Consider the following 13,766-nt stretch of genomic DNA (forward strand, 5'->3'; position numbering starts at 1 on the left):
GACTCCTGTTCTGCACGGGGAAAGGAGGGGCTGCCCCTCCGAGAGCCAGGAGAGGTCCCGACCGGCTGGGACACCAGGACCGGAAGACTCTAGGGGCGCAGAATCCCAAAGTCCAAGTCAGAGGGTGAGGTTGCTCGGCAGCAGGTAGATAAAGGCAATGCAGAGTCAGTCCAGCCCGGGGTGGTCCATGTTAGGGCATCTGACGAGGCAGGAGGGCAGGGGGGTGGGGACCAGGGAGGAAATCATGGAGGTGGGGTCAGAAAGCGAGAGAAAGCACCTCAAGAAGGAAAAGACAAACTGCACCAAGTCTGTCAACAGCACAAACATGAAGACGCGCAGCCCCCCCACACACACACACACACAAAGTGATTTCCACTTTCAGTTCTCACCCCCCATACACACATACCCCTTGAAACAGCATCTGGCTCTGCTGCCCAGGCTGGTCTCGAACCCTGGGCTCCAGCCTCCACCTGACCTCCCAAGTTGCTAGGGACGACAGGCGTGCACCACCGTGCCCAGCTAACTGTCTTCATGTCTAACGACAGTGGATCCTCATTATTGGAAGACTCCGTATTTATGAATGTGTCTACTCACCAAAGTTTACTGGTAACCCCAAAGTCAATACTGGCAGACCAGAGCAGAACAATAAAAAAATAATGGGCAGGTTCCCAGCGAACAGGGTGACACCCTGCCTTCCTGTTTCAGCTCAACGTCCTTTTCGAGGTCTATCCATGGCTGTGGTGCTTTTCTTGTGATCTTTGGAGAACAGCCCTGGAGAGCCGAGCTGAAGGGTTGACCTTCCAGAGCACAGGAAGGCATGGGTGGATAAACTGCGTACATTGGACACGCTTTCTTCAGATACCAGTTACAGCCCTGCTGGCTGTGAGTTCAGTTCTGGCAAATCAACTCTCTATAAAGTATCTTTAAAAGAAACACATTAAATAAGGTGATGTGTTGGTCAGCTGATACAAACACGGTGACCCGAGGCACACAGGACCTAACCGCACGCTTCCATGAGAACCAATGGCTCAAGACAGGAGTTCTCCTCCTCCCTGGGGAGCCGAGGAATGTACTGAACCCTGCCTACACCCTGTTCTTTCCTGAACGTGTGTATAATCCTATGACAAAATCTAAAAATCAGGCGTGGTAAGATATTAACCACAAAAAGCAATAATAAAATAGAACATCCATAACAATACACTGTAATAAAATTCCTGATGCCACTGCCCTGGCACTGCGGAGCCATTATTAAGTAAAACAAAGGCTACCTGATCAAAAGCCCTGTCATACTGTGGCAGTCAGTCTGAAAAGTGAGACGGCTACTAAAGACAGAACAGGTGGGTAGCATATAAAGCATGGATACTGGACAAGGGGATGGCTCGTGGCCTGGGCATGACAGAGCAAAGAGGTGAGAGATTTCATCACGCTACTCGGAACAGCGCACAATTTAAAACTTACGAACTGTGGGCTGGGTTGTAGCTTGGTGGTAAAGTCTAGGCTGAGCCTGCTCAAGGCCCTGGGTCAATCCCTAGCATCAAATAAATAAATAAAACCTATGAACGGCTCATCCTGGGATTTCCCATTTAATTCTTTCCGACTCCTGTCGATCACAGGTAACTAGGACAGTGAAAAGCAAAACCAAGGAGGAAAGGGCCTAGTGTACTCACTCGGTATTTGCTGTGACCTCCTAGGACATCACCACCACAAATAAGAACTCCTAGCCTATCAACGAGAAGACTCGGCTGTGCACCAGCCTCCCCACTCTCCAGTGAAGACAAGGAGGATCCTTCTGGCCTTGACAGGTGATGGTGTCCAGCCAGAATCCCACACTCTGTGCTTTCTGTTGCCTTTATGTGCACGGTTGCTCCTTTCTATGGTGAGTGACGGGAATGACGCAAGGTTTTCTTTTTCAAAGACTGCTTAAGTGGAAAAGAGAAGAAAAGGTTGCAGATGGCAAGTGGGTATGGCCCTCGCCAAGGAGGTGCTCCACAATGGCACCTGGACACGGGAAGGATCAGGTGGCAGATGAACAGCTGGAGCTTGGGAACACAACATGGAGCCGACTTTGGTTTAGGAGATTACATGGTTATGGGTGAGAAATTCATCTTCTGGGGACCTTGTTTTCCAGGATGACTTCATGGAACAACATGTGAAGCTGCAGTGCTCAAACGTGGGTCTCACAGGCCCTGTATGCCCTTCAAGTCACTGAGGATCCCCAAAGAGCTTTCGTCCGTGTGGGTTATACCTATGGCTAGTTTCCCTGTGGAATCCAAATTGACACTTTTAAAACATACTAATTTAAAATCACCACAATCCCATACACATCAGCAACCATACAGGCCTTCCATAAATGAAATTATTGTTCCAAAGAAAAACACTTGGGAGCGTGGCATTGTTTTACATGTCTGTGTATCACTTCAGCATCTGGCTTCTCAGAGGACGGCCAGCTCCTCCTACCCACCTCTGTGTCCAGCTGGTGCCACTGTGCACGTCACATCACCACTGGGAAAGTCCACGTTCACTTAACAGAGAATGACAACAGGCCAATGACATCTCAGCAGTATAATGCAACAACTTTTCATCCCATGAACCCTCTGAAAATATCTCCAAGACCCCTTCATGGCCCTGGACCATAATGAAATAAACGATTCAAAAAGAACTTGTTCAGAAAAGTTTGGATCAGTACCTCACAAAGTAAGTTCTTAATGAATATTAATTTTCCCATCCTTTTTCCTTAGCCTCAGTGTTCTCAGAACATGAGCACACGAGGGTGAATACAACTAGGTAATGTCTAGCATCGTGTCACAGGTAGAGAGGTAAAGGACAAGTGTCACTACTGTCACTGCTGCTCACGTGATTCTATAACTAATTAGCCTTGTGATCATCAGCCAAAGATTCCTAATCTGGGTTGGATGGGAGGTCTGCCCCTAAAAGCTCCCGTGTTACTGCACAGGGCAGAGCTGTTAAATGATTGAGAGTTGCAACATCACCTGTGGATTGGTCCATTTGATGGGTTAGTCGTTTGAATGGATCACTGCGAGGAAACTGTAGAGGTGACTGTAGACGCATGGGGTGTGCCTTGGGATTATACATTTTGCCCCTGGGCTCCTCCCTCCTCCTCTCCTTTCTTCTCTCCCCCCACCCCAAATGCCTTGAGCTCAGGAGCCTCCTCTGCCACGCCTTCCGCCATGACAATCTGTCTCAGAGTGGGCCAAGAGCCATGGAGCTAGCCCACCCCAGACTGAAACTCTGACCCTATGCAACCAAAACAAATTTTACTCCTCTAAGTAGTTCCGGTCGGGTATTCCAGTCCCAGCAACAAAAAGGTGACTAACATCATCTGAGCTCAAATTCAGAGGGTCCAAGGATTTGACTGGGAATGAAAGTTACCCTCCTGCTTTCTGACACTCGGCATTTACCTCACTTCTGACCGCAAGCAGGAAGCCACAGTTGATCTAGGAGTGCCTGTGACACTGCCACCAACAGAAACCACCGGTACTTTCATATCATATCACGGTAACTGCAGATATCTTGGAATCATGTGAGCTCATCACTGATTCAAAATTATGGTAGCTATTATCTGGAGCTCACTATTTAATGCATTAATAATAAAAAGCACACATAATATCTGAAAATTTGAAAAGGAACTTGACAACTTTATTTCAATACAATGGGTCTCTCTTTGAATCATTTGTACTTTACTTGATGCACTTAGAAATATCATTCTAAGGGCCTACTGGTTTCACTGCTTTGCCAAAGTGGTGCATGTTCCCCAAAAGGCAAGCACTCCCTGTGTGAAGCAATTCACTGTACCTCTTCTGGTACCAAGTTCCTCTCCTTCAAAGGAAACTGGATGAGTCACTCTAAGAACCCTCCTCCCAGGTCACTGTCACACCCCAGCTAGATCATGAGAAATATGATGTCCACAGAGAGGAAGAATCGGATGAGCAGCATCAGCATACCTGGATGCATTAACAAAGACCCCCAAGAGTTGGGCTTGTCTTCAATCGGCACGTGAGGATCTACTCTACACGCAAATATGCTTTTGGACTAATTGGGGCAAGCACAACTAAACCATCAAAGGGCTAACACTGAAAGCAAATATTTCCCCAAATTACCTTTTCTCACACTGTAGAAAGAGATACTGGAAATGCCAACATGCAATAATGTATTACTTTTGGGGCTGGGGTTGTGGCTCAGTGGTAGAGCACTTGCCTAATATGGGTGAGGTTTTACTGAGTTCAATTCACAGCACCACATATAAATAAATAAGTAAATAAAATAAAGATCCATCAACAACTAATAAAAATTAAAATAAAATAGTGTACTACTTTGCAAAAAATCCATAACCAACATAACCTGTGGCTGTTCTTGACATAATGGTCTGTCTGGAAGCGGACTTCAAATATGCTTCAATAATTCAAAAACCAATTTGCATATTTGTCACTATTATCTGCATAAAATTCATATAGAATTTTATACCTTTATATATGTGAAAGAGAGAAAGAGAGCGGGAGAGGAAGGTAAAAGAAAAAGGAAATAAAAAGGAAGCAAGGAGGAGGAGAAAATGTCACCTGGCCCCAGGAAAGTGCACTTGTTCTAAGCACTTAGCACTAAGCACCTCACACTGGAGTACCAGAGTACTCTTAGTTCCAAGAATCAAGTCTATGATACTCTTACTTGATAACACAGCAAACACACATGGGCCACTTAGAACCACTAAATACTAGAGTTAGAGTCAAATGTATTACATTCAAGGACTAAGAAGAACTCCCAGACCAACTGCACTACAGTCCCTATAGAAAACTCTAGGCCATGTCAGGAAAAGCCAAGCGAGCACCAAAAGAAAGCTAGATAGTGAAGACCACTAGCTTCATTGGACACAATCGAAATGCAGACCAAAGCTCTGCCCTCATGCACAGCCCTGCAGACTCCTCTGCCACGCCCAGCTACAGCAGGGGCTAGCTCTCAGTCATGGCCAGGTCTCAAGAGGCCCAGCCTATGATTTCCTTCACCCATGAACCATACCCCCACCAGCAGATGTGACACTGGTCCTGAACACTTTGTGTCCTGTTCTTCCCTACGATACATACCTATGATAAAGTTTAATTCATAAGTTAGGCACAGTAAGAGATCAACAATAACTTACAATAAAACAGAGTAATTACAACAATATGTGGTCATAAAATTTAAGTGAATGTGCTCTCTGGAATTTTCCATTTCATATGTTCGGAACTCAGCGGGAAGAGACACCGTGAATAAGGAGGAGGCTACACACACCTGGCACACCTCCTGGGTGACAAGGATACAAGACCACAACCTTCTGCATCACTGATGAGCATTAGAGGCTAAGCAGCACACTAAGTTATAGCACAATACAGGGACTGTGACGAAGGTTTGGGAAGATGTGGCAAAAAGCAAATTTGAAGGAGGCAGTGAGAGCGGACTGTGGGATGCAGAATCAGGAAAGAACTCTCTGCAGGGGACAAGCATGATGGGAGCAAAGTCCAAAGGAGGGACTCTCATGGCATACTGCTGCACCAGGGAGTAATGAAAGCAGCAGTCAGATAATGTGAAGAGGTGGAACCCCAACTCTGGGAACTCGGAAAGCCTGGCTCCTCCGACCATCCTGTAGGCCACGGAAGCCTTCCCAGCAGCCAGGGAATCCAACAACAATGCAACTTCAAACAATGGCGTCAACACTTCAGTTAATGAGTTCTAACTGTGGGTTCTTTTCTCAAATTCACACCAGCCAGAATCTATTATGTCTAGTGAAGTAAATGTCCCAAATTACCTCCTGGGGCAATCCGCTTACACTAGTTAGTACCCAGTGCAATCCAAATATTTTTCTTGACTGATGATAAGTCACACCAAACTGACTCCAGAACATGGGGGGGGGGGGGAGGATTAAGGAATTAAAAAGAAAACATCATACTTGCTCCTGTGACTATGGCAATAAAAACCACATTTTTGGAACATGTTTGCATTAAGTCATAATTTTTTGGAAACAACTTTTAACCTAGTTAAGCAAAATTAGAATTGATAACATTTGTGTAATTAGTAATCAGCGATTAGGCGCTGCTGAATGTGATTTCACTCAGCAATTAGTACTCCATAATACTCAAATTAATTGATTTCATTTCCCCCACCCCCACCCCTTGAGGCTGGAGATGGAACCCAGGGCCCGGGGCATGTTACTCACATCCAATCCTCCAGCTATTTTTGAGCATTTCACTTCCATAATTACAGGCTACTTCTGTACCTGGTGAGGAGTCCCAGTCTCCTAGGAAGCCTCAGGACTGAACCATGACCTGGTGAAATTTGGGGCAAAAGAAATATCCCTACTCCCTTCTGAGCTGTAGCCATGAGAGAGAGCAAAGATTCCAAAAGTAACTTAAAGGAAAAAAAAAAAACTTTTTGAAAAAGAGGGATAATAATACACACGCCTCACTCTGGATCAATCTAAGGATATGGTAAATATGAGAAAATTAAAAAAAAAAAAAACCTGACTCATGGCCACGGAGACATCTAGACATGTTAAATGTCTGTGAAACTGAGTTGGCTGCCAAAGCACAGGATAAAACCATGGGGACTGCTCCCCCGTAACCAGGAGGTGAGGGAAAAGAGGGGGCACGGAAGAGAGTGGCGTAAGATTCAATTCCCAACAGGACGAATGAATGAACAGAAGGAAGTGATAAATTCTCCACACACACAACAGTTTCTAGCAGAGGCTCCCTCCCAGGTCCAACTGCCCTGCTAATCGCCCGGCTGATGGCAGCAGCCTCCCACCAGACCACCTCGCTCCTGGAGGAAAAGTGAAAGCATCGCGGCTTTCCACCTGGGTCAAGGCAGGGCGCATCCACTGTTTCGGATCCACGCCAACATCACAGGGGATCCCCGGGCGACCAGCGGCTGTCCCACACCTCGGTCACTAAAGCCACGCGCCAACACAAGCCCGGTCCCGCAGACCCCATGCAAAGTGCTCAGGGTACCCTGTGGGGAATCTCGGGGTTCGGAAGTGCATCTCACACCTCTCTCCCCAAGCTCGCGAGGGACAAGTGTCCGCAGCCCCAGCCCCGGCCACCCCTTCCCACGCCACACTTCCTGTCCCTCCGTCACCTCCATACCGCAACTTTCAGCTTCCCATTCCGCCTACAACTGTTATCAGGACTAGGGTCCTGGGGCGGCTTCCCACCCCAACTCCTCACCTCGAGAAGGAAAGTGCAGGAGGGAGCCGGAAGGCTCTGGCACCGCGAGCACCCGTCCCCAGCGTCGCTCTGGGCGGGCTACCTACTGCAGGAGCGACTCAGGACGGGACGCAGCGCGCGAGCGGCAGAGCTGCGGGCCCCCGTGGGCCACCCGCGGCTGCTTCGCCTGGACGTTCCTACCCGCAACGTGCTTCAGCTTGGGGACCACCGTCCCGAAGCCTAACTGCATTTTTTGCCACTCGGGTTCCCGAAACCCGGAGCCAGTTCCCCCACTGCGATCCCCTCCCACCCCCAGGCTGCAGCGGCGGGAGCCAGGGCAGCGGGAGCAGGGTCCCGGTCCGCCCGCGCCGGCGCCAGGCGGCCCAACTTTGCGCGAGCTTGGTCCCGCCGCTCCGGGCGAACTTGGCGGCGGCGGGGTGGGGCACGCACTCACCAACCCCGTACTTCTGCCTCTTGGTCGGGATCCAGCGGGCCATGGCGGCGACCTCGCCTGGCGACGGCGGCGGCGGCGGCGGCGGCTACAGCTCCTCCAGCGCCTGCCGCCGCAGCGCGTTCCTGCGCGCCCCGGGCTCTTCCGCCATGTTCGGCAAACTTCGCCCCGACTCCGCGCCGGCCGTCTCCCCGCAGCGCCGCCCCGGCTCGCGCCCGCACCGCGCCACCCGCGGTCACCTGCAGGGCCGGCGGCCGCGCCGCCGTGCGCGCCCCTCCCAGCGCCGCCCCGGCCCCTCCCGCCGGCCGCGCCCTCCGCCCGCCGGGGCCGCCTCCGAGCCCGGAGCCGCCGGCGCCGCCTCTCCCGCCCGCGCCCGAGAGGCCGGCTGGCTGCGGCTCCGGCTCCGCCTAGCGCGCTCGCCGAAGCCGCTTCCCAGGGCGGACTGGGGTCTAGCTCTTTCCTTTTAGTGGTCTGCCCTTTGCCCCGCCTCCCCACCCAGAGGAAGCCCTTGGAGGCTGGATCCCGCGGGGCGGCTTCCCAGCCGCCGGCGCCCGGGGGCTGGAGGCGCTGGGCACACCCGGACAGCGGGCGCGGGGTGCGGGCTGCGCTTCCCTGCGCGCGGGAGTCGCGGAAGAAGAAGGAGTAGAGAGTTTCTTCTCGCCTGCGGGACACCGCCAGCGCCTGCACTCTGGGGCGCTCAGTGAATATTTGTTGAATGAATGAGTAGTGCGCTCCGGAGCTCACCCCAGAACTTCAACAGACACAAGAGCCGGAAGCCTGGCTCCAGCGCAGACGCGTTCTGTAGCCACCGGGTGCAGCTTTGAAAGCAGGACTTTTGGCTTCTGGTAAATAGGGAACTGGTGCAAGGGAGAAGGGCGCTTTAGAAGTATCAAGTCGTTTCCTAGGGGATCCTCTGGGGAAATTATGTAAAAAGCCCTAATTTGGAAATCCAGTATCCGAAAACACGGGGACTCCTCCCCAGCTGAAGGAATGCAGATTTTCACGCTCAGGAGAAAAGTCCGCCCAAGACTCCCTTTTCCAACTGGCTAGCAGCCCCGAGAGCACCCCTGAGGGAAAGAGGCCCGGGCACAGCCCTGTGCGTCTTCCTTCTCTCCTATTATCGATGAGGATCCAAAAGCAAGGACTGCGCATTGGAACGGCCTTAGGCTGCAGGTGGCGCCCTCTCTGGCTCCCTTCCACTGCCCCCTGGAGAGACCTGGAGAATGAGAAGATGGGGTAGTTGTCCTGGCTGTACCTTTGCTGCCTCGCACTTAGAAGGAAAGTTGGGAACAGAGTGAACAGCCCGTAATTTCAGTCTCAGAAAATACCTCTTGCAAGAAATTATATTGTCCTTGGGGTCTGTAGAGATTTTCTTGCCTATTTAGTGCTCCAAATAGAAAGAAAAACATGTAGTAAAGGATATTTACACATGAGCGGAGAATTAGTGCACTTTGGTGATTTTTTTTTTTGGTGTGTGTGTGTGTGTGTGTGTGTGTGTGTGTGTGTGTGTGTGTGTGTCGCCAGGCCTGAAATTTAAAAAATAAAAAATAATCTCATTTTTCCTCCTTGGAAAGTGAACTCTAAGGAGTTATTTTTTTCCTGTCAACCAAATAAATGCATTATCTGTTCACAACATCTAGTGATCAACTTAAGAAATGCTTCTGTCACTTTAGACTTGAGAACCAGAAGGAATGCCCCATCTTCCCCCAAAATAATTTCTCTTAGTCCATCAATGACGTGATGAACTGAATTCCTCAGGTTAGGTAATTTCTTCTCTCTTCTTCCCACAAATATTAGCCAAGTTCCTGCTGGGTGTCGGGTATTGTTCCAAGAATGGAAGCACTGTAATGGATAAAGTAAAATCTCTGTCTTCACAGAGCTTACCCGGGAGAAGGAACCAGTAAGACAAGAACAAATAGACACTCACCAAATAAGACAAGCCTGTAGAGAGAAGCCCAGAGCACAGGACAGAGCATATGACAGTGCTGTTTGTGTAGAGAGACTGCCCCTGCAAGGTGTCTCTGATGAGCCCAGGGACAGGCCTGGAGGAAGTGAGGATGGGGGCCAGGGTTCTGGACAGCAAGACCAGCAAAATGCAAGGGCCATTGAGTATGTTTGACAGGGTCCAAAGCCAGCAAGGAATCCTGGGTAGTGAGGACTAGGAGGCCAGGGGAGATTTGGTTCAAGAGGCAGGTAATGGGATGAAGGAGGACTTCATATGTTCTATGTCCCACAAGTACCACGAGAGACTTTCCCAGGGTCTTGAGCCAACTGAGGACACGATTTAACTTGCCTGCTGTGGAGTGTAAAGGGCCAAAGGAACCCGCGTAGCTGGAAGGCCACGTCAGTGGTCAGGGTGATGTACACTGAGGGAGAACCAAAGAGAGGGCAGTGTGAGCAGACGGGGCTTCCCAGGGGGAGCTGGCCCCCTCAGAGCGCTCCATCAGCTCATGTTCCTGGAACATGTGACCAAAAGAGACGTGCTTGTATATTTTTCAGATCCCAGCCTCTCACTGGATATACAGAACCTTGGCGGTGTCCCCCTGAGTGTGAGAGAGAAGATCGGTGAAGGAAGGTGCTGTGGTTCAGTGTTTGAAAAAATAGAGAATAGAGTTACCCTTTTTATTTTTTCTATTTCCCCTTCTGAGATCTCTATCTTGTTTTCACCCTTTATATCACCTTCCCCAGATACTGCTCCACATGGGCCATTAGGAGCTGAATCCCTTTGCCCTGGACCATAGGACCCACCTGCTGTGGCCTCTAGCCATGAACATATTTTTTTAAATTCATATGCATCGATGTGAATAATACATTCAGCCAGTGGAACTTGATTTCTACCAAAACAATATCAACTGCCTCACCCCACACTGTAGCTTTTTTTTTTTTTTTTTTCCAAACTAGAGGTTTGAATTTGGGCACTGGAGATTTCGAGTCTGACAATAATTGCCTTAAGAGACTTGGGGAAAGCGGAAAATTTTAATTACAGCTTTCAGTATGTTTATTCTTTTCTCTCTGAAGACTAAGTCCACCCACTTTGTTATATCAGATGGTTAAATCCCAGTTTGAAAGTCCATTTAAATCATAAAAGCGGAGCTATTCAAAGTCTTTTTATAAAAATGAGGCTTAAAATTAGAGAGTCAGCCAGATGGGTAGGTGGAATGACAGCAGGCTTCCCAGAAATATTCTTTTCTTTTTCCTCTGATATCTTTTCAGAAGAAGCAATAAGCTTAATCCACAACCAGGACCCTCACATTCCAAAGCCCACACAACTACAAACACACTGTACACACATGAGTACTGGCTCGCTCTGTGCGAAGGGGCCGTGGAGAAAGAAAGGATACGTGCATTTGGAGGCTGTTTTGACCTGAGTATGTGATTATCCCTGACAATTCCTAAGAGAAAGGGTAGCAGGGGTGTAAAGGCCAGAGCTTCGCTTCCCTCCACTGAACCCAGGCTGGGTTTTGCCAAGTCTGGCTGATTCGCGGCTTCTCAGTGAGAACCTATCTAAGTGTCTCCAACCTCCACCCCAGATAAAGGAGCATCATTCTCTGAACCTATACATGAGGGAATGGTCACTGGAACTAAAAAAAATAAAAATAAATAACAACAAAGGTAAATAAATTGTAATTGCTTCTGAGCGGCTCTGCAGGCTTCTGAGAGCAAATGCTTTGGAGCAGCGTGGTTTCTCTGTGACCCAGGAGCAGGCGATGCACTGGGATTTGGGACCTGTGTGCTGGGTGGGCCAAAGGAACAGGTCTTTCCAGCCCCAGAAACACTTTCTCATATACCCTAGATATTCTTGCATGACTCTCCACTCTATACCCCCAATGATGTGGGTGGAGAGTGCCTTTGGGTCTGTCCTTGGTTCTGCCGTGTGACTTTGGGGGTCCAGTTTCTCTGATGGATGAGGAGAAGTTGGTCAGTGTTCTAATGCGGTTCCTCTCCTCACGGGTCATGGGAACATTTATGCTTGGTTAACACTTTTACCCTTTTCACAAACTCAGCAAAAACACTTTTAGTTTTGTTTCTAGAATGCTCTTTGTTACAGATGTCTAAATTAGCTGAGATAGCCATGGAGAGAGGTTAATGACATGAACAAAAAGAAGTTATTAATTTGTTGAAAATCAGATCCACTGTGAGGTGACGTAGAATCAAAACTACTTGATTATTTAAATTAAAAAAAACTCTATTATATGTAGATTTTAGATTTTTTTGCACGAAGAATTGAACCCAGAGGTGCTTAACCTCTGAGCCACATCCCCAGCTCTTTTTGAGACAGGGTTTCTATAAGTTGTTCAGGGTTTCATTAAATTGCTGTCTTTAAACTGCGTTCCTCCTGCCTCAGCCTCCCAAGTTGTAGGACCACAATCAGCTACTCTGCTAGATCTTAGATCTTGAAAGATTCCTATATACATTTAAAATATTTCATCAAACAGTTTGAAACAAGAGATAAGAATAAAAACTGAGAAGCAATAAGGAAAAATTATGGCTTTAGCTTAAGTGAAAATAATTAAACTATATATGCCACAATATAATTATAGAAAATCATATATTCACATAAACAATGACCATAGGAGAACATGAAAAATACTGAAAACTGTATTCAGCCTTTCAAAATGAAATAACCAAAGAAAATCACTTGCTTGCTGAGGTTTCCGGGCTACCAGCAAGAACAGGAAGGTATTTGCCTAACTTGACCTTTATTTGTGACAAGAGTGAAGTTTCGTTCAGAGTTCTTTGGTCACAGTGACACAAAGACTAGATAACTAGTTTAGATACCTATCATATTCAGCAGATTTTTCTTCCTACCACTTGGTGGTCAGTTTAGAAAACAGTCTAGAGTCTTTATTTAATACCAGAACAATTTCATTCTTCAGTGGCCAGCTATAGGGTATCAATAATAACCAATGTGTATGGACCAACTTTGCCCTGGCTTATTCACTCCTCGTACCACCTAATGAAATAAAAATAACTCTTATCATTCCCACCTTACAAATGTGAAAATTGTAGCTTAGAAGATGTTAAGAAATTGCTCACATAGGTGATTAGTGGCAAAACTAAGTGTAAAACCCAGACAACCTGACTCCAGGAGCTGTGCTGGAGACCAGAGGTCCGTGGAGTTTTATTGGAAAGGGAGACAGACAGACAGACAGACAGACAGACACACACACACACACACACACACACACACCATATATGGGGCAGGGAGACCACAGCTGTAGATGATATGTAAATGAATGAGTGTGGCTGTGTTCCAATAAAACTTTAATTGTAGACATGAAATTTGAATTTCATATAAGTTTCATATCATGAAATAGTCTTTGATTTTCTTCCCCAATCATTTATGAATGTGAAAGACATTTATAACTTTCAGACTGTACAAAAACCGAGGAGGAGACTGGAGGTGACCCTGGTGCGACAGTTTGCTAACTCCTCGACGGTCATCTCTAGGCGGGTGGCAAGGCTGGGGCCTCCAGGAAAGGGAGCAGGTTGACGCAAGAGGCACCAGGGAGCTTTCCCACTGAAGTCTGTCTGCCTCAGGGCTCGGGAGACGCTCTTGGAGGAGAAGTCACTTGACAGAAGAATCCCAAATAGAAAAGTTTGTCTTAGAAGTCAGAGGGTGGGAGGGTGGGCACTGCTGAAGCAGCGAATCTGTTTTGGGGAATTCTCTAACTCTGTCCTGAATGATGGGAACTACACATAAAAAATTAACCCCTAGGAGCCAGTAGCCCACACCGGACTGCTCTGGTGGTCATTGGGAGGTGGCCTTCTCATGGGATTCTCAGCAGGAATGACCGGGAGCCTGGCTGAAGAATGCCACCTGGTGAAGGTCAGCGCATAAGAAGAACAAATAGCCAGATTCACCTGAGAGACACAACCCAGGACCTTCCAGAGATCACCATGGCTGGAGGAGATGGGTGGGTTTCAAAATCACAGAATCAGGACCAGATGGGAAGCACTCTCTGGGAGCCCCAAATAACCTTTTCCTCCTCTTAGCTGTCCTTCCTGGGCCTGTTGGTCATGGGGATACACAAGCTAACAAAACCAGAAATTGATCCCGAGAGTGGGGTCATTGCTGTGGTCGACCATGTAGTCCAGAAGACTTTGGAGCTGGTTTGGGAGAGGAA

At 48.2% G+C, this 13,766-nt stretch overlaps 1 protein-coding gene and 1 long non-coding RNA gene across 3 annotated transcripts in view; one reads left to right on the top strand and one right to left on the bottom strand.

The window, feature by feature from the left end:
- Dock5 (dedicator of cytokinesis 5) overlaps window positions 1-7,900 on the bottom strand; it is a 184,016-nt gene extending 176,116 nt beyond the window's left edge. The window contains exon 1 of one of the 2 annotated variants that reach the window (XM_078030869.1): window positions 7,642-7,900. In XM_078030869.1, coding sequence (XP_077886995.1) covers window positions 7,642-7,684 — 43 coding nt within the window. In that variant the 5' untranslated portion in view covers window positions 7,685-7,900. Of the gene's footprint in view, window positions 1-7,208; window positions 7,473-7,641 lie in introns of those variants that run through there. The other variant, XM_013365008.3, reaches the window with a different exon arrangement.
- Window positions 7,901-7,955: 55 nt separating this feature from the next.
- On the top strand, window positions 7,956-11,259 carry LOC144370282 (uncharacterized). The gene is made up of 2 exons (XR_013430214.1): window positions 7,956-8,483; window positions 10,138-11,259. It is a non-coding gene; the product is annotated as an uncharacterized LOC144370282 (long non-coding RNA).
- Window positions 11,260-13,766: the final 2,507 nt, after the last annotated feature.

Source organism: Ictidomys tridecemlineatus, chromosome 14, assembly GCF_052094955.1.
Source record: "Ictidomys tridecemlineatus isolate mIctTri1 chromosome 14, mIctTri1.hap1, whole genome shotgun sequence".
Classification (NCBI taxonomy): domain Eukaryota; kingdom Metazoa; phylum Chordata; class Mammalia; order Rodentia; family Sciuridae; genus Ictidomys; species Ictidomys tridecemlineatus.